This window comes from Panulirus ornatus, chromosome 12 (assembly GCF_036320965.1).
Source record: "Panulirus ornatus isolate Po-2019 chromosome 12, ASM3632096v1, whole genome shotgun sequence".
Classification (NCBI taxonomy): domain Eukaryota; kingdom Metazoa; phylum Arthropoda; class Malacostraca; order Decapoda; family Palinuridae; genus Panulirus; species Panulirus ornatus.
Genome location: NC_092235.1, coordinates 24,900,912 through 24,926,205, shown reverse-complemented (window position 1 = coordinate 24,926,205; position 25,294 = coordinate 24,900,912). Strand labels below are relative to the sequence as shown.

Sequence of the window (25,294 nt, the reverse complement as noted above, 5' to 3'; positions counted from 1 at the left end):
TATTTCCACACATCTCTCTTACCCTTACATTACTTTCTCGATCAAACCACCTCACACCACACATTGTCCTCAAACATCTCATTTCCAGCACATCCACCCTCCTGCGCACAACTCTATCCATAGCCCACGCCTCGCAACCATACAACATTGTTGGAACCACTATTCCTTCAAACATACCCATTTTTGCTTTCTGAGATGATGTTCTCGACTTCCACACATTCTTCAAGGCTCCCAGGATTTTCGCCCCCTCCCCCACCCTATGATTCACTTCCGCTTCCATGGTTCCATCTGCTGCCAGATCCACTCCCAGATATCTAAAACACTTTACTTCCTACAGTTTTGCTCCATTCAAACTTACCTCCCAATTGACTTGACCCTCAACCCTACTGTACCTAATAACCTTGCTCTTATTCACATTTACTCTTAACTTTCTTCTTTCACACACTTTACCAAACTCAGTCACCAGCTTCTGCAGTTTCTCACATGAATCAGCCACCAGCGCTGTATCATCAGCGAACAACAACTGACTCACTTCCCAAGCTCTCTCATCCACAACAGACTTCATTTTTGCCCCTCTTTCCAAGACTCTTGCATTCACCTCCCTAACAACCCCACCCATAAACAAATTAAACAACCATGGAGACATCACACACCCCTGCCACAAACCTACATTCACTGAGAACCAATCACTTTCCTCTCTTCCTACACGTACACATGCCTTACATCCTCGAGAAAAACTTTTCACTGCTTCTAACAACTTGCCACCCACACCATATATTCTTAATACCTTCCACAGAGCATCTCTATCAACTCTATCATATGCCTTCTCCAGATCCATAAATGCTACATACAAATCCATTTGCTTTTCTAAGTATTTCTCACATACATTCTTCAAAGCAAACACCTGATCCACACATCCTCTACCACTTCTGAAACCACACTGCTCTTCCCCAATCTGATGCTCTGTACATGCCTTCACCCTCTCAATCAATACCCTCTCATATAATTTACCAGGAATACCCAACAAACTTATACCTATGTAATTTGAGCACTCACTCGTATCCCCTTTGCCTTTGTGCAATGGCACTATGCATGCATTCCGCCAATCCTCAGGCACCTCACCATGAGTCATACATACACTAAATAACCTTACCAACCAGTCAACAATACAGTCACCCCCTTTTATAATAAATTCCACTGCAATACCATCCAAACCTGCTGCCTTGCCGGCTTTCATCTTCCGCAAAGCTTTTACTACCTCTTCTCTGTTTACCAAATCATTTTCCCCAACCCTCTCACTTTGCACACCACCTCGACCAAGACACCCTATATCTGCCACTCTATCATCAAACACATTCAACAAACCTTCAAAATACTCACTCCATCTCCTTCTCACATCACCACTACTTGTTATCACCTTCCCATTTGTGCCCTTCACTGAAGTTCCCATTTGCTCCCTTGTCTTACGTACTTTATTTACCTCCTTCCAGAACATCTTTTTATTCTCCCTAAAATTTAATGATACTCTCTCACCCCAACTCTCATTTGCCCTCTTTTTCACCTCTTGCACCTTTCTGTTTTTATGGTACTATATAGTTTTGTACTCTCCAGGTATGTGCGTAGTCGTGTATGGCAGGATGACCGGTACATGGAAGTAGTATCATCTGGAGGAGGTACACGTGGTGAAGCAGAAGCATGGGCCGACCCTTGGGCCAGGCGGAAAACTCCACCTCGTGTGTCAAGAAAAAAGAAGACTTCACGCACAAGAAGTTACTCCACTGGCTCTTCTTCACGTTCATCATCAAGGTGGGATGGAGTCACAGATAAATGAGACACAGGTTAATGACACATTTGAGATGTGAGCTGTCTGTGAAATAAGAAAAATCTTGTAGAAAAAAGATTGCGCATTCCATGGGTTATTCTAGTAAGATTGAGGTCAAGTACAAAGAAAGTTAGTACTTTGATTATGATACAGTCTTTATCTCTATGTCAGGGGCTTTAGTCTTGAACAGAAGTCCTCACTGAGTCCAGACCTTGAATGAAACATTAAAAAGGGCAAGAGATATTGAAAAAACCAAAAGAAGAATAATGTAAATTTTTTGAGGAGCTGAAAAGCTTGTCATCAAAAGAAAGGCATGTTTTGGTTGTATGAAAAAACATTAGAAATGAAAAGATTCAAAGCTTATGAGTTTAGAGAAAGAGGTATTAGAAATGAAAAGATTCAAAGCTTATGTCCTGCTACCTTGCCTAAAGATAACAGTAAAAATTACATGCTTTTGCTAGATACATATATGCATCTGCATGTATAATACTTTCGAAATTGGGAGAAACAGAGCTTAAGAAATGAAAATTCTCTCAAATATTTTCATTTATTTTAAGATATAAGTCAATTCTTGCTTGAAGAGATCTTGGCTTGAATAAAAGAGAGTTATATGGATAAGCGAAATATGGGTATGCAACAACATTTACCCTTTTCCATCAGAGACACTAAGTAACTGCTGTTCAGCAGAAATAGAAAGCTCACCCCTGCTTCACACTTACACGCAGATCCCCTTATCCCCAGTAGCCAGCACATTAAACTTTTTTACAATGAGAACATCCTTCAGATTGTCAAGAGAGGAGGGTTACAGCATGTTGACCTTCCTAGAGCATTCTTAATTCATGTGGTGCACAATGTGTTGGTCAGAGGTAACCTCGTCTACCACACGTGATGAAACATTTGACGTGATAGGTATGAGGTGGACCTTATGTTGGATAAAGCCTATTTTCTTGAAGCCTAATGCTCTCAGTTACTGTTATATGATTGATTTTTTTTTTTTGTTTTTTATTGTTTGTGATAAAGGTTTATTTAGAAATTCCTGTACTGTGAGGCAATTGAAATTTATGGATGGTATTCCTTTCCATGATAAGATCTTTGTTCACTTGTTTAACCATTTATAATCTTTTTAGGTCATCTCGTTCATCATCATACAGCAGTCGTAGTAGAAGTAGAAGTGGGAGCAAGTCCAGTAGGACAAGTATTGCTAGTAGAAGTAGTCGGTCACGATCGTCGTCACGTTCACCTTCTCCAGGTCGTCATCGAGCCAACCATCGACTAGCCCCAGGTCAAATATCCATATTTGTTGATGTACTTACACCACCCTCATGTTAAGGAGTGCTTATCTTTTGTTAATACTTTCATATGGTTTTGTGTATTTTTCATTCATACTTATCCTCTGTTCTTAAAGCTACCCCGCTAACGCGGCAAAATGGTAAATAATTTGAAAGAAAAAAAGAATATATATATATATATATATATATATATATATATATATATATATATATATATATATATATATATATATATATATTTTTTTTTTTTTTTTTTTTTTTTTTTTTTTTTTTTTTATACTTTGTCGCTGTCTCCCGCGTTTGCGAGGTAGCGCAAGGAAACAGACGAAAGAAATGGCCCAACCCCCCCCCCATACACATGTACATACGTCCACACACGCAAATATACATACCTACACAGCTTTCCATGGTTTACCCCAGACGCTTCACATGCCTTGATTCAATCCACTGACAGCACGTCAACCCCTGTATACCACATCGCTCCAATTCACTCTATTCCTTGCCCTCCTTTCACCCTCCTGCATGTTCAGGCCCCGATCACACAAAATCTTTTTCACTCCATCTTTCCACCTCCAATTTGGTCTCCCTCTTCTCCTCGTTCCCTCCACCTCCGACACATATATCCTCTTGGTCAATCTTTCCTCACTCATTCTCTCCATGTGCCCAAACCATTTCAAAACACCCTCTTCTGCTCTCTCAACCACGCTCTTTTTATTTCCACACATCTCTCTTACCCTTACGTTACTCACTCGCTCAAACCACCTCACACCACACATTGTCCTCAAACATCTCATTTCCAGCACATCCATCCTCCTGCGCACATCTCTATCCATAGCCCACGCCTCGCAACCATACAACATTGTTGGAACCACTATTCCTTCAAACATACCCATTTTTGCTTTCCGAGATAATGTTCTCGACTTCCACACATTTTTCAAGGCTCCCAAAATTTTCGCCCCCTCCCCCACCCTATGATCCACTTCCGCTTCCATGGTTCCATCCGCTGACAGATCCACTCCCAGATATCTAAAACACTTCACTTCCTCCAGTTTATATATATATATATATATATATATATATATATATATATATATATATATATATATATAGGTCAAGAGAAAGGTGCAAGAGGTGAAAAAGAGGGCAAATGAGAGTTGGGGTGAGAGAGTATCATTAAATTTTAGGGAGAATAAAAAGATGTTCTGGAAGGAGGTAAATAAAGTGCGTAAGACAAGGGAGCAAATGGGAACTTCAGTGAAGGGCGCAAATGGGGAGGTGATAACAAGTAGTGGTGATGTGAGAAGGAGATGGAGTGAGTATTTTGAAAGTTTGTTGAATGTGTTTGATGATAGAGTGGCAGATATAGGGTATTTTGGTCGAGATGGTGTGCAAAGTGAAAGGTTAGGGAAAATGATTTGGTAAACAGAGAAGAGGTAGTAAAAGCTTTGCGGAAGATGAAAACCGGCAAGGCAGCAGGTTTGGATGGTATTGCAGTGGAATTTATTAAAAAAAGGGGGTGACTGTATTATTGACTGGTTGGTAAGGTTATTTTATGTATGTATGACTCATGGTGAGGTGCCTGAGGATTGGCGGAATGCGTGCATAGTGCCGTTGTACAAAGGCAAAGGGGATAAGAGTGAGTGCTCAAATTACAGAGGTATAAGTTTGTTGAGTATTCCTGGTAAATTATATGGGAGGGTATTGAATGAGAGGGTGAAGGCATGTACAGAGCATCAGATTGGGGAAGAGCAGTGTGGTTTCAGAAGTGGTAGAGGATGTGTGGATCAGGTGTTTGCTTTGAAGAATGTATGTGAGAAATACTTAGAAAAGCAAATGGATTTGTATGTAGCATTTATGGATCTGGAGAAGGCATATGATAGAGTTGATAGAGATGCTCTGTGGAAGGTATTAAGAATATATGGTGTGGGAGGCAAGTTGTTAGAAGCAGTGAAAAGTTTTTATTGAGGATGTAAGGCATGTGTACGTGTAGGAAGAGAGGAAAGTGATTGGTTCTCAGTGAATGTAGGTTTGCGGCAGGGGTGTGTGATGTCTCCATGGTTGTTTAATTTGTTTATGGATGGGGTTGTTAGGGAGGTGAATGCGAGAGTTTTGGAAAGAGGGGAAGTATGAAGTCTGTTGGGGATGAGAGAGCTTGGGAAGTGAGTCAGTTGTTGTTTGCTGATGATACAGCGCTGGTGGCTGATTCATGTGAGAAACTGCAGAAGCTGGTGTCTGAGTTTGGTAAAGTGTGTGAAAGAAGAAAGTTAAGAGTAAATGTGAATAAGAGCAAGGTAATTAGGTACAGTAGGGTTGAGGGTCAAGTCAATTGGGAGGTAAGTTTGAATGGAGAAAAACTGGAGGAAGTAAAGTGTTTTAGATATCTGGGAGTGGATCTGGCAGCGGATGGAACCATGGAAGCGGAAGTGGATCATAGGGTGGGGGAGGGGGCGAAAATCCTGGGAGCCTTGAAGAATGTGTGGAAGTCGAGAACATTATCTCGGAAAGCAAAAATGGGTATGTTTGAAGGAAGAGTGGTTCCAACAATGTTGTATGGTTACGAGGCGTGGGCTATGGATAGAGTTGTGCGCAGGAGGATGGATGTGCTGGAAATGAGATGTTTGAGGACAATGTGTGGTGTGAGGTGGTTTAATCGAGTAAGTAACGTAAGGGTAAGAGAGATGTGTGGAAATAAAAAGACGTGGTTGAGAGAGCAGAAGAGGGTGTTTTGAAATGGTTTGGGCACATGGAGAGAATGAGTGAGGAAAGATTGACCAAGAGGATATATGTGTCGGAGGTGGAGGGAACGAGGAGAAGTGGGAGACCAAATTGGAGGTGGAAAGATGGAGTGAGAGGGATTTTGTGTGATCGGGGCCTAAACATGCAGGAGGGTGAAAGGAGGGCAAGGAATAGAGTGAATTGAATCGATGTGGTATACTGGGGTTGACGTGCTGTCAGTGGATTGAATCAGGGAATGTGAAGCGTCTGGGGTAAACCATGGAAAGCTGTTTAGGTATGTATATTTGCGTGTATGGACGTATCTGTATGGGGGTGGGTTGGGCCATTTCTTTCGTCTGTTTCCTTGCGCTACCTTGCAAACGCGGGAGACAGCGACAAAGCAAAAAAGAAAAAAAAGTGGATCATAGGGTGGGGGAGGGGGCAAAAATCCTAGGAGCCTTGAAGAATGTGTGGAAGTCGAAAACATTATCTCAGAAAGCAAAAATGGGTATGTTTGAAGGAATAGTGGTTCCAACAATGTTGTATGGTTGCGAGGCGTGGGCTATGGATAGAGTTGTGCGCAGGAGGATGGATGTGCTGGAAATGAGATGTTTGAGGACAATGTGTGGTGTGAGGTGGTTTGATCGAGTAAGTAACGTAAGGGTAAGAGAGATGTGTGGAAATAAAAAGAGCGTGGTTGAGAGAGCAGAAGAGGGTGTTTTGAAATGGTCTGGGCACATGGAGAGAATGAGTGAGGAAAGATTGACCAAGAGGATATATGTGTCGGAGATGGAGGGAACGAGGAGAAGTGGGAGACCAAATTGGAGGTGGAAAGATGGAGTGAGAGGGATTTTGTGTGATCGGGGCCTGAACATGCAGGAGGGTGAAAGGAGGGCAAGGAATAGAGTGGATTGGATCGATGTGGTATACCGGGGTTGACGTGCTGTCAGTGGATTGAATCAGGACATGTGAAGCGTCTGGGGTAAACCATGGAAAGCTGTATATATATATTTTTTTTTTTCATACTATTTGCCATTTCCCATGTTAGCGAGGTACCGTTAAGAACTGAGGACTGAGCCTTTGAGGGAATGTTCTCACTTGGCCCCCTTCTCTGTTCCCTCTTTTGGAAAATCAAAAGAGAGGGGGAGGATTTCCAGCCCCCTGCTCCCTTCCCTTTTAGTCGCCTTCTATGACACGCAAGGAATACGTGGCAATTATTCTTTCTTCCCTATCCCTAGGGATAACTATACATATATGTTTTTAATTTTCCAAAAGGAGGAACAAAGAAGGGGGCCAAGTGAGAATATTCCTTATAAGGCTAAGTCCTCTGTTCTTAACACTACCTCACTAACGTGGGAAATGTTGAACATGTATGAAATGGTCTGGACATATGGAAAGAATAGGTGAGGAAAGGTTGACAAAGAGGATATATGTGTCAGAGCTGGAGTGAACAAAGAGAAGTGAGAGACCAAAATGGAGGTAGAAGGATGGAGTGAAAAAGATTTTGAAGAATCCGGGCCTGAACACACAGGAAGATGAAAGACGAGCAAGGAATGAGTGAATTGGAACGAAGTGGTATACCGGGGTTGACATGCTGTCAATGGACTGAACCAGGGTATGTGAAACATCTGGGGTAAACCATGGAAAGGTCTGTGAGGCCCAGATGTGGATAGGGAGCTGTGGTTTCAGAGCATTACACATGACAGCTAGAGACTGAGTGTGAACGAATGTGGCATTTTTTGTCTGTTTTTCTGGCTCTACCTCGCTGAAGCAGGGGATAGCGGTGCTGTTTCCTGTCAGGCGGGGTAGTGCTGGGAATGCTTGAAGGCTAGCAAGTATGAATATGTACATGTGTATATATATATTATCCCTGGGGATAGGGGAGAAAGAATACTTCCCACGTATTCCCTGCGTGTCGTAGAAGGCGACTAAAAGGGGAGGGAGAGGGGGGCTGGAAATCCTCCCCTCTCATTTTTTTTTTTTTTTAATTTTCCAAAAGAAGGAACAGAGAATTGGGCCAGGTGAGGGTATTCCCTCAAAGGCCCAGTCCTCTGTTCTTAATGCTACCTCGCTGATGCGGGAAATGGCGAATAGTTTGAAAGAAAAAAAGAAAGTATATATATATATATATATATATATATATATATATATATTTTTTTTTTTTTTTTTCATACTATTCGCCATTTCCCGCGATAGCGAGGTAGCGTTAAGAACAGAGGACTGGGCCTTTGAGGGAATACCCTCACCTGGCCCCCTTCTCTGTTCCTTCTTTGGGAAAAAAAAAAAAAAAAAAAAAAAAACGAGAGGGGAGGATTTCCAGCCCCCCGCTCCCTTCCCTTTTAGTCGCCTTCTACGACACGCAGGGAATACGTGGGAAGTATTCTTTCTCCCCTATCCCCAGGGATAATATATATATATATATATATATATATATATTTTTTTTTTTTTTTTTTTTTTTTTTTTTTTTTTTTTATACTTTGTCGCTGTCTCCCGCGTTTGCGAGGTAGCGCAAGGAAACAGACGAAAGAAATGGCCCAACCCCCCCCATACACATGTACATACACACGTCCACACACACAAATATACATACCTACACAGCTTTCCATGCCTTGATTCAATCCACTGACAGCACGTCAACCCCTGTATACCACATCTCTCCAATTCACTCTATTCCTTGCCCTCCTTTCACCCTCCTGCATGTTCAGGCCCCGATCACACAAAATCTTTTTCACTCCATCTTTCCACCTCCAATTTGGTCTCCCTCTTCTCCTCGTTCCCTCCACCTCCGACACATATATCCTCTTGGTCAATCTTTCCTCACTCATTCTCTCCATGTGCCCAAACCATTTTAAAACACCCTCTTCTGCTCTCTCAACCACGCTCTTTTTATTTCCACACATCTCTCTTACCCTTACGTTACTTACTCGATCAAACCACCTCACACCACACATTGTCCTCAAACATCTCATTTCCAGCACATCCATCCTCCTGCGCACAACTCTATCCATAGCCCACGCCTCGCAACCATACAACATTGTTGGAACTACTATTCCTTCAAACATACCCATTTTTGCTTTCCGGGATAATGTTCTCGACTTCCACACATTTTTCAAGGCTCCCAAAATTTTCGCCCCCTCCCCCACCCTATGATCCACTTCCGCTTCCATGGTTCCATCCGCTGACAGATCCACTCCCAGATATCTAAAACACTTCACTTCCTCCAGTTTTTCACCATTCAAACTCACCTCCCAATTGACTTGACCCTCAACCCTACTGTACCTAATAACCTTGCTCTTATTCACATTTACTCTTAACTTTCTTCTTCCACACACTTTACCAAACTCCGTCACCAGCTTCTGCAGTTTCTCACATGAATCCGCCACCAGCGCTGTATCATCAGCGAACAACAACTGACTCACTTCCCAAGCTCTCTCATCCCCAACAGACTTCATACTTGCCCCTCTTTCCAAGACTCTTGCATTTACCACCCTAACAACCCCATCCATAAACAAATTAAACAACCATGGGGATAGGGGATTAAGAATACTTCCCACGTATTCCCTGCGTGTCGTAGAAGGCGACTAAAAGGGGAGGGAGCGGGGGGCTGGAAATCCTCCCCTCTCGGTTTTTTTTTGTTTTTTTTTCAATTTTCCAAAAGAAGGAACAGAGAATTGGGCCAGGTGAGGGTATTCCCTCAAAGGCCCAGTCCTCTGTTCTTAACGCTACCTCGCTAATGCGGGAAATGGCGAATAGTTTGAAAGAAAGAAAGAAAGATATATATATATATATATATATATATATATATATATATATATATATATATATATATATATATATATCTGTGTATATGCTGATATGTACATATATGTATATGTGTGTGTATGGACACTTATGTATATATTGGAATGATGTGGTATACCGGGATCGATGTGCTGTCAATGGATTGAACCAGGGCATGTGAAGCATCTGGGGTAAACCATGGAAAGTTCTGTGGGGCCTGGATGTGGAAAGGGAGCTGTGGTTTCGGTGCATTATTACATGATAGCTAGAGACTGAGTGTGAACGAATGGGGCCTTTGTTGTCTTTTCCTAGTGCTACCTCGCACACATGAGGGGGGAGGGGGTTGTTATTTCATGTGTGGCGAGGTGGTGATGGGAATGAATAAAGGCAGACAATATGAATTACGTACATGTGTATATATGTATATGTCTGTGTGTGTGTATATATATGTATACGTTGAGATGTATAGGTATGTATATTTGCGTGTGTGGACGTGTATGTATATACATGTGCATGTGGGTGGGTTGGGCCATTCTTTCGTCTGTTTCCTTGCGCTACCTCGCTAATGCGGGAGATAGTGACAAAGCAAAATAAGTAAATAAAATAAATAATATATATATTTTTTTTTTTTTTTTTTTTTTTTTTTATACTATATATATATATATATATATATGTGCATATGAGCGGTTGGGCCATTCTTCATTGTTATGCCACCACTCATAGTCTTTCTCACCTGCCCAGTTTCCTTTTGCATCACAGTTCTCTTCCACATGCCACCACTGCTTCCCTAAACACTTCCCATGCCTCACCCATTCCCTGAGCTTCATTTACTCTCACCTATTGCCATTCTACACGCATACTCTTCTGGTATCTCTTCACTCATTCCGTAATTCCAGGCTCACTTTCACCACCATCTTTTCTCCCACATTATTTCCTCTTTTCTGAAAACCTCTACAAATCCTCACCCTCAAATTCACTATGTAATGATCAGACATTCCAACAGCTGCCCCTCTTAGCACTCTTGTTTTAGATAGAATAGTATTAATTGTAATTTTTAAAATGTTTCTAAGATTGACTGAATTTTAATGTTGTCCATAAAAATTCTTTCTCTTGCAGTAATGAGGTTCCTCTGGTTGATATATTTTCAGGTTCTCGAGCGAGTGATAAGGCAGGCATGAGACAGGTTACGCCTTTGAGAGGTGGACGACCACCCTCAGCACCAACAGGCCCTCATAATCGACCGCCAATAGCCCGAAGACCTGAGGCTCGGGATCCCAGGTGACCATGCCTATTCATTTACTTTAATGCAAAACTTTTTTATAACTTTTCTTACTGAGGAGGATTCAAGCTACTACCTAAGAAACATTTTTTTTTTTTTTTTTCAAACTATTCGCCATTTCCCCGCGTTAGCGAGGTAGCGTTAAGAACAGAGAACTGGGCCACTGAGGGAATATCCTCACCTGGCCCCCTTCTCTGTTCCTTCTTTTGGAAATTTAAAAAAAAAAATTTGGTGTCATTTTTAATAAAAGACTGAAAGTGTGAAGAAGTATATCAAAACACCAGATTCATATTAATTATGTTTATAAAATCCAACATGTCTGAGGTGGAAGGAATGAGGAGAAGTGGGAGACCAAATTGGAGGTGGAAAGATGGAGTGAAAAAGATTTTGAGTGATCGGGGCCTGAACTTGCAGGAGGGTGAAAGGTGGGCAAGGAATAGAGTAAATTGGATCAATGTGGTATACCGGGGTCGACGTACTGTCAGTGGATTGAATCAGGGCATGTAAAGCATCTGGGGTAAACCATGGAAAGTTCTGTGGGGCCTGGATGTGGAAAGGGAGCTGTGTTTTTGGGCATTATTGCATGACAGCTAGAGACTGAGTGTGAACGAATGGGGCCTTTGTGGTCTTTTCCTAGCACTACCTCGCACACATGAGGGAGGAGGGGGATGTTATTCCATTTGTGGCAAGATGGCGATGGGAATGAATAAAGGCAGACAGTGTGAATTGTGTGCATTTGCATATATGTATATGTCTGTGTGTGTGTATATATATATATATATATATATATATATATATGATATATATATATATATATATGATTGGTTCTCAGTGAATGTAGGTTTGCGGCAGGGGTGTGTGATGTCTCCATGGTTGTTTAATTTGTTTATGGATGGGGTTGTTAGGGAGGTAAATGCAAGAGTTTTGGAAAGAGGGGCAAGTATGAAGTCTGTTGGGGATGAGAGAGCTTGGGAAGTGAGTCAGTTGTTGTTCGCTGATGATACAGCGCTGGTGGCGGATTCATGTGAGAAACTGCAGAAGCTGGTGACGGAGTTTGGTAAAGTGTGTGGAAGAAGAAAGTTAAGAGTAAATGTCAATAAGAGCAAGGTTATTAGGTACAGTAGGGTTGAGGGTCAAGTCAATTGGGAGGTGAGTTTGAATGGTGAGAGGCTGGAGGAAGTGAAGTGTTTTAGATATCTGGGAGTGGATCTGTCAGCGGATGGAACCATGGAAGCGGAAGTGGATCATAGGGTGGGGGAGGGGGCGAAAATTTTGGGAGCCTTGAAAAATGTGTGGAAGTCGAGAACATTATCCCGGAAAGCAAAAATGGGTATGTTTGAAGGAATAGTAGTTCCAACAATGTTGTATGGTTGCGAGGCGTGGGCTATGGATAGAGTTGTGCGCAGGAGGATGGATGTGCTGGAAATGAGATGTTTGAGGACAATGTGTGGTGTGAGGTGGTTTGATCGAGTAAGCAACGTAAGGGTAAGAGAGATGTGTGGAAATAAAAAGAGCGTGGTTGAGAGAGCAGAAGAGGGTGTTTTGAAATGGTTTGGGCACATGGAGAGAATGAGTGAGGAAAGATTGACCAAGAGGATATATGTGTCGGAGGTGGAGGGAACGAGGAGAAGAGGGAGACCAAATTGGAGGTGGAAAGATGGAGTGAAAAGGATTTTGTGTGATCGGGGCCTGAACATGCAGGAGGGTGAAAGGAGGGCAAGGAATAGAGTGAATTGGAGCGATGTGGTATACAGGGGTTGACGTGCTGTCAGTGGATTGAATCAAGGCATGTGAAGCGTCTGGGGTAAACCATGGAAGGCTGTGTAGGTATGTATATTTGCGTGTGTGGACGTGTGTATGTACATGTGTATGGGGGGGGTTGGGCCATTTCTTTCGTCTGTTTCCTTGCGCTACCTCGCAAACGCGGGAGACAGCGACAAAGTATAAAAAAAAAAAAAAAAAAAAAAAAAAAATATATATATATATATATATATATATATATATATATATATATATATTCACATGCTTATAAACATGTACACATGCACACATTCATACTTGCTTGCCTAGTCCATTCCCGTCACCACCCAACCCTACAGGGAACAGCACAAATACATGAAGAAAAAGAAAAAAGATAACATGTACATTTTCCTCTGAGATGAGCACTATGCACTAGTCCTTCCTCATTGCACTGTTTCATTGTAGGTGCTTGTAGGAAGATACTTATTCTCGTAGGTGTTTTTATGCCTGTCCCATCCCTTATGCATCCTCCAGTCACCTTTTTCTTCTTATGCTTTCTTTGTTCCATTTTCATTCCATCTATGCTTGTGATTGGGATGTTGTCATTGTTTTTAAGCGTCGTAAAGTTTTGCTTTGCAGTTTAACCTCATTTGCTGCCATTGACCTTATTCTCCCCAATTCCCAGACCAACGACTCCTTTGCCTCTCCAGCAGCAAGACACAAAGCCACCCAAGATTCCTCGAAGGGAGAGGTATGTAGAGTATCCTGTTAATCAGCTGTATTTGACGTAGGAATTCATTGAGCTTTTCGGTATTATCATTCCAAACAGAACTGCTGATATGTTCTGTCTCAATCCTTTGGAATAAAGAAACTTTTATCCATCTCACAAATATTTATTAATTACAGTAGTGAGAACTTATGTGATCTTAAGTATTTTTATGTAATTTTGGTGTTGCTTGCCAGCAGTTTTGAAACCTATGCATATGAAACTGTGAAGAGCTGCTGACAATGGTGAAAGAAGATATGCCACCAGGATGGCATTATATCGTAATGAGAAACAAGTACTGCAGAAAAGCAGTACAAAGATGGCTTGAATCTTTATGAGGACTAGGTTTTGAGATATTGTCCATGAGAATATGTATATGCATGTGTATGTGGGTGTGTTGGGCCATTCCTTGTCTGTTTCCTTGCGCTACCTCGCTGACGCGGGAGATGGCGATTAAGTATGATGTAATATATAATATATACATTGAAATGTATATGTGCATGTATGGGCGTTTATGTATATATGTATGTGGGTGGTTGAGCCATTCTTTGTCTGTTTCCTTGTGCTACCTCACTGACATGGGAAATGGCAGATAAGTATAATGAAAATAATGAAATACATATACATATCAACAAATACACATATACATATATATACATACACATACATAGACATATACATATACACACATATATATGTTTATACTTGCCTTCATTCATTCCAAGAGCTACCCTGCCCCACAGGAAACAGCATCGCTACCTCCTGCTTCAGCAAGGTAGCGCCAGGAAAACAGACACAAAAGGCCACATTTATTCACACTCAGTCTGTGGCTGTCATGTCTAATGCACTGAAACCACAGCTTCCTATCCTCATCCAGGCCCCTCAGACCTTTCCATGGTTTACCCCAGACATTTCACATGCCCTGGTTCAGTCTGTTTACAGCTTGTTGACCCTGGTATACCTTAATCTTTTGGCCACATAAATGATTTCAAGTTGTATTCCTAAACAACGTTACTTCTTCAGTAAAGTATGAAAATGGGAGTTGGTCCTTTTTTTTCAGATTTTTTTTTCATATCAAGGCCAAACAACAGAGATTCCATATCTGTCTTTAATGTTTATGAGAAACAACATCTGATAGAGAAAAGTGAAAATAAAGTATTTTTGGTCTAATGTTTGGAGGATAGCATTAGTTTCATAGAGTTTAGTAGATTTCCTGTTCCTTACTCTCATAATGATGAATGAATTGTCAGAAGTGGGAAGAAAAATTGAAGTGAGTCTGAGCTCTTGTCAGAAATATTGTATGTTGTCATTATTCATCTTCATTTATACATTATGTGACATAACACACACTCATAGAGATAAACAAACTGTAAAGTAACACATACTCATAAAGATACACAAACTACAGAGTAACACGTACTTATAGAGATAGACACACTGTAGAGGGCACAAAAAAATTAAAGGACTGGATATAAAGGGACAGGGGGCAACCCTGTGCTGACACATCACTCATCAAAATCATCATATAGTGTCATTATACAGTGTATTTATTTAGGCATTGTGGTACATAACATACATGTACATTGCATAACTTGATGTAATGATGGAAACAACCAGTTATGTACTCTTTTGCTGTGGCCATCCCCTCGAGGGAGTTCCCAAAGGGAACAGGCATCAGATATATAGATAGATGGATAGATAGATAGATGGTTAAAACAAGTAAAAAAAGAGAGACTAATCATTGCTTGGATGTTAGTGGTCATATGAGTGAATCATTGTTTTAGATGAAGATTAAGTCAGGTATTGCATGGGATAATCACCTTCTGGGACCCTGATGCTATTTCCTAGTTAGGGCTAGGTTGGTAAGCTTTGCTGGATGTACAAAAAAAGTTTTGGGCAGCTGTGGACATTAGTTGTATTTTGATGTGAGTGAAAATTGTGTTTTACATCTTTTAGTCATAAGTTACAGCCAGAGGGCTAAAATATGTGATCTCCCAGAAAGACCCAAATATCCTTAATGTTAGTAACTACTTTTAAGTTTTGCCTTAGGTATCTTTTTTTTTTTTTAGTAATTTGATTCTCTTTTATTCTCTTTAAATTAATCTTTAAAAACCTTAGTATTTTGAGATCTTGATAGACTAGATATAAGTGCAGCTAAGATGAATTAACTTATAAGTAGTATCAAAGGGATCGGGAAAATAAAGAAAGTAAGGGATATTGATAAAAGAAGGACATTTGATGTGAAGAAATATGTAGGAACTCATGGATGAAAGCCCATTAAGTTGCCATGGCCTTGTGGAACATTGAGCAGATGATGGATTGGTTTTTAGACCTTGAAGGAGGTGGACAGCCACAGTGAGTGGTTTGTTGAGTGTTAGAGGTATTTCAGATGAGAATGCATTGGGAATGATTTTTTAATGTGTGCTTTTAAGATAATTTTTATGTAAGAATGATATAAATGGAAACATTTTTGCTTTAATTAGTTTCCTACACAACATTGATAGTTGACAAATGTTCATCTAATTTAGAAACCTTATGAAGTTCCCTTTGCATACTAGACATGAGTAAGAGTATGCAGTAAGTTAGTTGACAGGCTGTCTGCACTTGATTTTTGATGATAACTGGGACAGAGTTCTGGGTAATAGATATATGTAGATAAAGTAACATAAATAGATTCAAACCTATAAAGTCTGTTTACTGTCTCAGCAGTTTTCACATTGTAATGATTTTATAAGATGTTTGATAAGTAAATAAGTACTTTCCTCATCAAGATTATCAACTGTTTTATGGCTGACCTATCACCTACCATCAGTCTGATTTATATTGCTCATTTTAAATGCTGTCCTTCGAGAGTATATGTATCGCTATAACCAAAGGAAGGTCTTTCTCCCAACTCACTAAATTTGAATTTAGCATTTATGTGATAGAGCTTAATAGTGAGTAAAGAGTCAATGTTTGGATGAATGAATTTTGTCAGGAACTTTATGGTGCCTGAAGAGTCAGCTAATGAATGAATGCATTCAGTAGGTAAAAAGGAAGGTAGGAATTTAATGTATGTTGCATCACTTATGTTTCTGTATCAGGAAGCTCAAGAAATTTTTTTGGGGTAGGATTAGAGTGAACCCTAAGAAGGCACCACTAACATGCACATACCTGCATTCTCAGATTATTACATCCTTGCATCTAAGAATCTCTCTTTACTCTAGGAGAGGTTTTCCTGGCTGATAGTATAGTTTCAACTACATAGTTTTTAAAATTCTTACGAATTAAATCTAGAAAATCTCTCGATGGTTTTCGATCTGTTATGCACTCCCCCTTTTTTTTGGACTTTTAAGTACCCATTTTGTATTTTCAAATTTTAAATACCTCTGTGTTTAAAAAGATGTTCAGCATTTTCCTACTATAAATTGGCTTGTATCAAAACTTTTATCCTCAGACTCCTGCCTTCTTCAGCAACACTACAGCAAGATCCTAAACCAATCAAGATTACTTCAAGGGAAAGGTCTGTTTGGGGGCCTGCTTTTGGCTTTTAGTTTTATGTGGATTTAGGTGCAAGCAGAAACCTAGATATTGTTTATGGAATACTGCCATCATTTTCCTTCAGCATTTTTGGTGTCAGGTATATTCTTATGACTATATCATTTATAATAATTTCAAAGGAAAAGGTCAAACACTTTTGACTTCATATTTGCCTATTCTACTCTAAACAGTTTTCTTTGAACATGATTTTCATGAAATTTTAGTAACACCACAAGGAATGGTGCTTACAAAACTATAATCAGGAAGTTCACAACAGACATATAACTTTTTTCTTTCTTTCTGTTTGTTTATCTCTCCAGAACTTTAGTATTCTGGAATTCATGCCAAGTTTCCCAAACAGAATCTTTATTCATATGAATTCAGGTAGAACTGAATGATATTCTCTGTGTCAGCCTTTCTTACATGATGTTGCAAAACATCCTCCTCCTCTTTCTTTGTAGTTTCTCCTTCCTTCAGTTTTCTATCATAAACTAACTAATTTTCTTGCCTGTGGACAGATCCATTTGAACATGCAACAGAGCATTTGTTTGGTGTAGCAGTAATATATAGAAATGTTTAAATGGTATGTATAGGATTTGTGAAATCACACTTGGTAAAAACCAAAGTCTGTAATGTGGTTAGGTTTATGTAGAATGAAAGTACTCTTGAAATAAAACATAATCGTTACATATACATAATGAGGATCCATGCCACTACTCCTGGCCAAATCCCCAACAACTCATCACCCAACCACACCGTTCCACTCCAGTACAGAAGATAGTATGGTGCTTTTTGGATACTTTCTTCAGTAACGTATGACAGATTTGATTTGTAATTTTTATTTCATCATGGAGAATATTCAAAACAGAAACCTTGTGCAGTGAGGTTAATCCTCTCAAAGAGCTCTTTATGTTTCTTATGTTACTCACACTCTAATGTAACCTATCTTCCCTCTACTTTTTTTTTTTCTTTCATACATGTTTGCCATTTCCATGTTAGTGAGGTAGTGCCAGGAACAAAAAAATAGCTTCATTCTCTCACATCTACTTTCTAGCTTTCATGTATAATGTGCTGAAACCAGAGCCCCCAGTCCATTGTCATGCTCACAGACCTTTCTGTGGTTTTCCCAACTGTTTCATGTACCCTGTTTAATCCATGCACATCATCCCCTGTAAACCACATTACTCCAATTTGCTCTGTCCCTTGCAATCCAGACATTTTTTATTGGGTTTTGCGGGGCCCAATGCTCCTCAGACTTAAAATCTGACTCTGGGAGTTTTGTTCTGGCAATAGCCAGGCCATTTTGATTGGGTTTTGCATATTCAGATTCCCAGCCTTCTGTGCATCTTTCACTCCATCTATCCACTTCCTCCTTGGTTTCCCTTTTTTCCTTGTTCCTTCTGTTTCTGACATGTATTCCCTGTTGACCATCCTTTCCTCATTTATGCTCTCCTCATGCCCAAACCATCTCAGCAGACCTTTTTCCATGTTCCTTCTGCTTCTGACATGTATTCCTTATTGACCATCCTTTCCTAATTTATTCTCTTTCATGGCTGTACCATTTCAGCGTACCCTCTTCAGCTCTGACATAGATATTACTCTTACTACTACTACATCCCTCTCTTACAATGTCATTTCTTACTCAATCAGCCTTCCTTACTCAACATATTATCCTCAGACATTTAATTTCCAACACCTTCATCCTGTCCTTTACATTTTTGTCTAAGGCCCATGCCTCACATCCATACAGCACTGACAGGACCACATTACCATCAAAACACTCTTCTTGTATGACATATTGTCAGATGTTAATGGGCCAGAGATATGTATTTGCAACTCTTACACCTGTTGATGTACATATTCCACCAATCCTTTCCATTGCCATACTCATTTTTGCATGAAACCCCAGCCTTAGCCACTACTCTTCCTTTATCTTCTCATTATCCATTCATCTTACTGAGCTTCTTTCCTTGGATCCACATCCTAGTTATTCTTTCGGGTAATTTTTTTAAAGGATCCTTAACTTCCTTTTCTGTATTTCACTGTTTACATGCAGCTGTTTGCTTTGAAGAATTTGTGTGAGAAATACTTAGAAAAACAGATGTATTTGTATGTAGCATTTATGAATCTGGAGGAGGCATATAATAAGGTTGATAGAGATGCTTTGTGGAAGGTCTTCAGAGTATATGGTGTAGGAGGTAAGTTGCTGGAATAAGTGAAAAGTTATTACCAAGGATGTAAGGCATGTTTGCATGTAGGAAGAGAGAAGAGTGGCTGGTTCCCAGTGAATGTCAGTCTTCGCCAGGGATGTGTGATGTCCTCATGGTTGTTTAATTTGTTTACGGATGGGGTGGTTAGGGAGATAAATGCAAGAGTTATGGAGAGAGGGCAAGTATGCAGTCTGTTGTGGATGAGAGGCCTGGGAAGTGAGTCAGTTGTTATTCGCTAGTGATACAGCTTTAGTGGCTGATTCAAGTGAGAAACTGCAGAAGTTGATGACTGAGTTTGGAAAAGTGTGTGAAAGGAGAAAGTTGAGAGTAAATATGAATAAGAGCAAGGTTATTAGGTTCAGTAGGGTTGAGGGATAAGTTAATTGGGATGCCCCTTCTCTGTTCCTTCTTTTGGAAAAATAAAGACATCAGGGAAGGATTGCCAGCCCCTCGCTAATATGGGAAATGTTTATAAAGTATAATGGATAGATTGATATATACCTTCACATAAGCATCTCAACCCTCAGATAACTTTGATTTCCCTCCCCTCAATTTCAGTCAAATTTTCCTCTACCCTCTTAATTTTGTCTTGCTTACAATTGACATACTGAAGTTAATCTTCCCAACTTTATCTACCATATGATCCTTCTTCATTTTTTTATTATTCCCTTGCATTCCATTCTACCAGAAAAAGCCACACACCTATTGTAAAGAGTTGAAGATGCACCATTTACATTTGAGACTACATACACCTTTCATGGTACTTGATTTTGCAGAACTAGGATACCAGCCCCAACTCCACAGGATGGTAAAAGGGCAGGGATGCATAATTTCTTGGGACAGATTTCTTACCAATCCATTATCATATCATGGTATCAGATCACTGAATTTAACACCTTTTTGAACTCAACCCTTTTCAGCAGTAGATTTCAGGGGTCTGAGAACTGTACCTATTATCTTTCAGTGTATTTATTTTTCAACTTGAATCACACTGGCATGGAGTTTTAGTTTTTCTGCAGCAGTAAGAATCTACAGAACGTAATATTGTATCGGTATTATTCCTGATTATAGAATTATTATTTTTGTAATAAAATCTTTGCAGCATGGACATTCTATGATTGAATGATCTCACAGAATGCTGTTAGATTACAGCAGATTGACCAGTAATGTGATTTGAAAGGGATTACCAACAAAATGATTAATTTTATGTTAACTGGTTCTTTGAATTTCCAGTATACATTTGGATCTGTGTGATCATCTGCTTATTTGTATTTCTTCTTTTTGATTACTTGATATAGGAGTATGTCTCAAGAGGCTGAAAGTTTGTCTTTGCAATTACTAGCAGTTATGGCATACTGTGCATAAGCCTTGACATTAACATGATTTGTATTTTCCCAAATATTATTTCTATTCATACCTTAGCGAAAGCCATGATTTAGAGTTTTGCAAAGTTTCACCACACTGAGGTGTTACTCATGTCCTCCATACAAAGGGCAGGTGGTATTATGGAATCTAATACAGAATTTTCTCTATATGTAGTGGGATAAGATGATAGATGTACCCACATACTATCTGCTAACTTAGTGATATAACAAATTTAGACAAAAGTTGTATGTAACTTTGTTGCTTCATTTTGGTTTGTTATCAGAGTCTATACACTCCCTAAATAGATTCTAAAAAAGAATCTGTTAGTTTTCCTTCTAAGTAGAGTTGTTGCCCCCTCTAGCCTAAAGGTTGGGTGCTTTCACCCATCTGCTTCACATGTGTTCATTTAGAAGGATCTGCATCCCATGGATATTAGAAAAGATGGTTTTAAACTCTCATAATCCTCTTATTGCTTCTGATGGGGTTTTGATTTGTATTTTATTTCTTCTGGTATCTATTGTAAGGTTGGATGACTTTCTGCATCTCATTTATATAATGCTAACTTATACCTGCAACCTTAAATGTATTCCTTCATGGAATAGGATAATCCTTGGTGAGTTTTTCATGGATGTGTATAGAAGCCTACATCTGAGGGAATCTCCTCCCTTCCATTCCTGGTCTTCAACTAGACATCACAGACAGAAAACCTATGCTGAACAAAGGATTGAGAATCTGGGAAATTCTTTTGACAAAGAAACGGGGAGGTAGAGGGTATGGTGCATTTTATTTCGCTCTGATGCTTCACCTAAAAGATTGAAATTTTGTTTTCAGTAAAGGATAAAGTGGCTGCCAAATGTGCTCCCAAAAAGCAAATACCTGCTGTTTTTTCTTGTTAGCCATAAATAAGGGGAAATTCTCTCATAACCTCAGATGAGGTTCTCTCATCCACTGTCTTCTTTATGATTTTTCAATATTTAGTCCCACCAAGCATGATTCATTAAAAGACATGTTGCATTTGGGTTGATGATAATGGGTTATACTGTGTGATATCTTCTGAATGTGTATGCATTTACCTCTTTTGTGGGACTTTTGTAATTGAATTACATTATATTCTTTCACTGATATTAAATTTTCTGTTTAGTGGAAGTATTTTCTGCATTATTCCATCAATAAGTTGTCTTGTACTAAACCTTTTGTCCTCAGACCCCTGCCTCCTTCACCAACACTACAGCAAGAACCTAAACTACCCAAGATTACTTCAAGGGAAAGGTCTGTGTGGGAACTGCTTACAGCTTTGTAGTTTTATGTGTAAGCAGAAACTTGTGTAGGTTATAGAATAATGCCTTTGTTTTACTGTAACTTTTTTTTTTTGTCAGGTTTATTTGTATGATTTTGTATCACCTTTGATAATATATCTCTAAAGAGTTGACTCTCAGATGCTACAACTGTTTGTTCTGTACCAGAAATTTTCATTGATAATGATTATGATAGAATTATTGCACCAGCTAATGCAGTTTTCAATTTATTTTATATGTAGAAAATGATTATATCTTTCTTTCCAAAGAATTCCTCCCAAAACTGCTGAGTGACAGACAAAATGCATTGTTGTCTGTGTATTTTAGCTTTTTCCTGTATCTAGCATGTTTAGGTTCACTCTATTCCTTGCACGCCTTTCATCCTCCTGTATGTTCAGGCCCCGATCACTCAGAATCTTTTTCACTCCATCCATCCACCTCCAATTTGGTCTCCTGCTTCTCCTCGTTCCCTCTACCTCTGACACATATCCTCTTTGTCAATCTTTCTTCTTTCATTCTCTCCATGTGACCAAACCCTTTTCTGCTCTCTCAACCACACTTTTTATTACCACACATCTCTCTTACCCTTTCATTACTTACTCAATCAAACTACCTCCTCACACCACATATTGTCCTCAAACATTTCATTTCCAACACATCCACCCTCCTCTGCACAACCATATCTATAGCCCATGCCTCACAACCATATAATATTGTTGGAACAACTATTCCTTCAAACATGCCCATTTTTGCTCTGAGATAACGTTCTCTCCTTCCACACATTCTTCATCACTCCCAGAACCTTTGCCACTCCCCCACCCCATGGTTCCATTTGTTGCTAAGTCCACTCCCAGATATCTAAAACACTTCACTTCCTCCAATTTTTCTCCATTCAAACTTGCATCCCAATTAACGTATCCCTCAACTCTACTGAACCTGACAAACTAGCTCTTATTCACATTTACTCTCAACTTTCTGCTTTCTCACACTTTTCCAAACTCAATCACCAACAGACTGCATACTCGCCCCTCTCTCCAAAACTCTTGCATTTACATCCCTAACCACCCCATCCATAAACAAATTAAACAACCAAGGGGACCTTACACACCTCTGATGCAGACCAACCTTCATGGGGAACCAATCACTCTCCTCTCTTCCCACTCATACACATGCCTTACATCCTTGGTAAAAGCTTTTCACTGCTTCTAGCAACTTACCTCCCACACCATACACTTTTAGGAACTTCCGCATAGCATTTCTATCAACCTTATCATATGCCTTCTCCAGATCCATAAATGCTACATACAAATCTATGTTTTTCTAAGTATTTCTCGCACACATTCTTCAAAGCAAACACTTGATCCACACATCCTCTACCACTTCTGAAACCACACTGCTCTTCCCCAGTCTGATGCCTTGTGCATTAGTTCACCCTCTCAATCAATACCTTTCCATACAATTTCCCAGGAATACTCAACAAACTTATGCCTCTGTAGTTTGGACACTCACCTTTATCCTCTTTGCCTTTGTACTATGGCACTAATTTATATTATTAGGTATAAAGACTAGATTGTATATGCTCTGTCATATGTAGGTAGACATTGTTTTACATATTTTAGGTCATAACTGACTATTACATCTAGGTATTTTTCTTTTACTCCTATTAATGACTTACTGAGCAGTGCATATTCTTTATTTCATATTCATAATATTTCTTGACAAAATGCCATACAGAACTTTGCATCTGTCTGCACTGACGTCACTTGTAATTGTTTTGTCTAAATCACTTTGAATCTGTAAGCACTTTCTTTGATTGGGCTCTACATTGTAATTTCATGTCTTAGCAAACTGAAATTCTGCTGGTGAGCTTATTCTCCTGATCATTGATAAAGATGACAAATAGTGCTGAATGGATGCCATCCAATTTAATCCCATTCTATATTTTTTTCTGTCTATAATCCAATTTGTTTTCCATGCAGATTCAGTTTCATATATTGTAGACTTTAATGTTAGATATATCGTTGTTTAAAGTTATTGCTTATGTCTATTGGCATGGGGATATGACACTGACAGAGTTTTTTCCTCAGAACACCTTCTAACTTGACAAATTTTAAAGTTGCTTTTTTCAGTGAAAGGTTTACTTCATGATTTATGTATATTATCAAGATGTCTCTGATTATAAGGAAGATTTTAAACATACATGAAACACCTGCAAAACAAATATATACCAAATGATCTTCCAAGATTTTCCTCATGTATTTTGCAAGATTCAGAGACTCAGTATTTGACTGGTGTTTTATAGCAAGTTGTGTCAAATATTGTTTCATTGAACTTCAGTGTCTGGCAGATTACCTTATATCTCCAGTCAGTAAAATTTTCCATTTTAGGGAAGGTCATTAATGTTTTACATTGTGTGGTCTTTGCCTTTTTGGGCATAACAAGATGACTCAAATGTTTTGTATCATATAACAGTGTGTATCAGATATTTGACATGTCTGTACTCTATGCTTGTATTCTGTTTTACAAAAGACATCCCTAGGAAATTTTTTCTCTTATATCAGAGGAGTACACCCACTTCCATTCTATTGTTGCCTTCCACTTTTCACCTTTTATCCTACCAGGAACAAAGTAATGAAAATCAGTAGATGGATTTTGGTGTATGATGAATCATTTCTTGTGTCGTGTTTTTCCTTAGTGTGTGGAGTATTTTAGACTTTATTTTATTTTTGGATAGTTAAGAATCCTTCTGTGTCATTCAGAAATACTTTCAGTAACTTCCATCAGTAATTTGCCTTGTATTAAACATTTTGTCCTCAGACCTCTACCGCCTTCACCACTACAGCAAGAATCTAAACCAACAAAGATAGCTTCAAGAGAAAGGTTTGCTCAGAGCCAGTTTTTTGCTTTACATATTTGCTATGGTTAAGGGAGCAGTTAAAATTTGATTGAGTTTATTGTCTGCTATCATGTTTGATTTCATGACTGTGTCTGCTCTGATGATTTATGCATGGGTGTAGACTATTATCCCATTGTACATAGCTCTCCACCAAAGTTTTCATTAATGATAGCTTAGATAAGATATTGATGATTGCTTTTACTGCTTTGCTCTCAAAAATGTTACATTTGCCTCTTAAACAAAGCACTCTAGTATATTCTGGGAAACTTCTGGAAAGGAGTCCTGGGTATTACTAGAAATCTTTCTTAGGAAGAGGCCTTTGGGTAATTATAAGAAAAGAGGCGTTTGGACGATACTTACAAGGGAAGAGTGCAAGTGAGTGGGAGATGTATAAGAGAAAGTGGCAGGGGGTCAAGAGGAAGGTGCAAGGGTTGAGAAAGAGTTGGGGTGAAGGGGGCAAGAAACAACGGATAGTGATGAAGTGAGAAGATGGAGTGAGTATTTTGAAGGTTTGTTGAATGTGTCTGATGATAGAGTGGCAGATGTAGGGTGTTTTGGTTGGGGTGGTGTGTGAAGTGAGAGGGTCTGGGAAAATGGCTTTGTTAAGAGAGAAGAGAT

General features: G+C 39.4%; 1 protein-coding gene across 1 annotated transcript in view; it reads left to right on the top strand.

Annotated features, from left to right (window-relative positions):
• Positions 1 to 25,294, top strand: part of LOC139751888 (uncharacterized) — a 75,577-nt gene that overhangs the window by 32,603 nt on the left and 17,680 nt on the right. The window contains exons 11-14 of the mRNA XM_071667549.1: positions 10,755 to 10,884; positions 13,311 to 13,376; positions 21,689 to 21,754; positions 24,598 to 24,660. Coding sequence (XP_071523650.1) covers positions 10,755 to 10,884; positions 13,311 to 13,376; positions 21,689 to 21,754; positions 24,598 to 24,660 — 325 coding nt within the window. The remainder of the gene's footprint in view (positions 1 to 10,754; positions 10,885 to 13,310; positions 13,377 to 21,688; positions 21,755 to 24,597; positions 24,661 to 25,294) is intronic.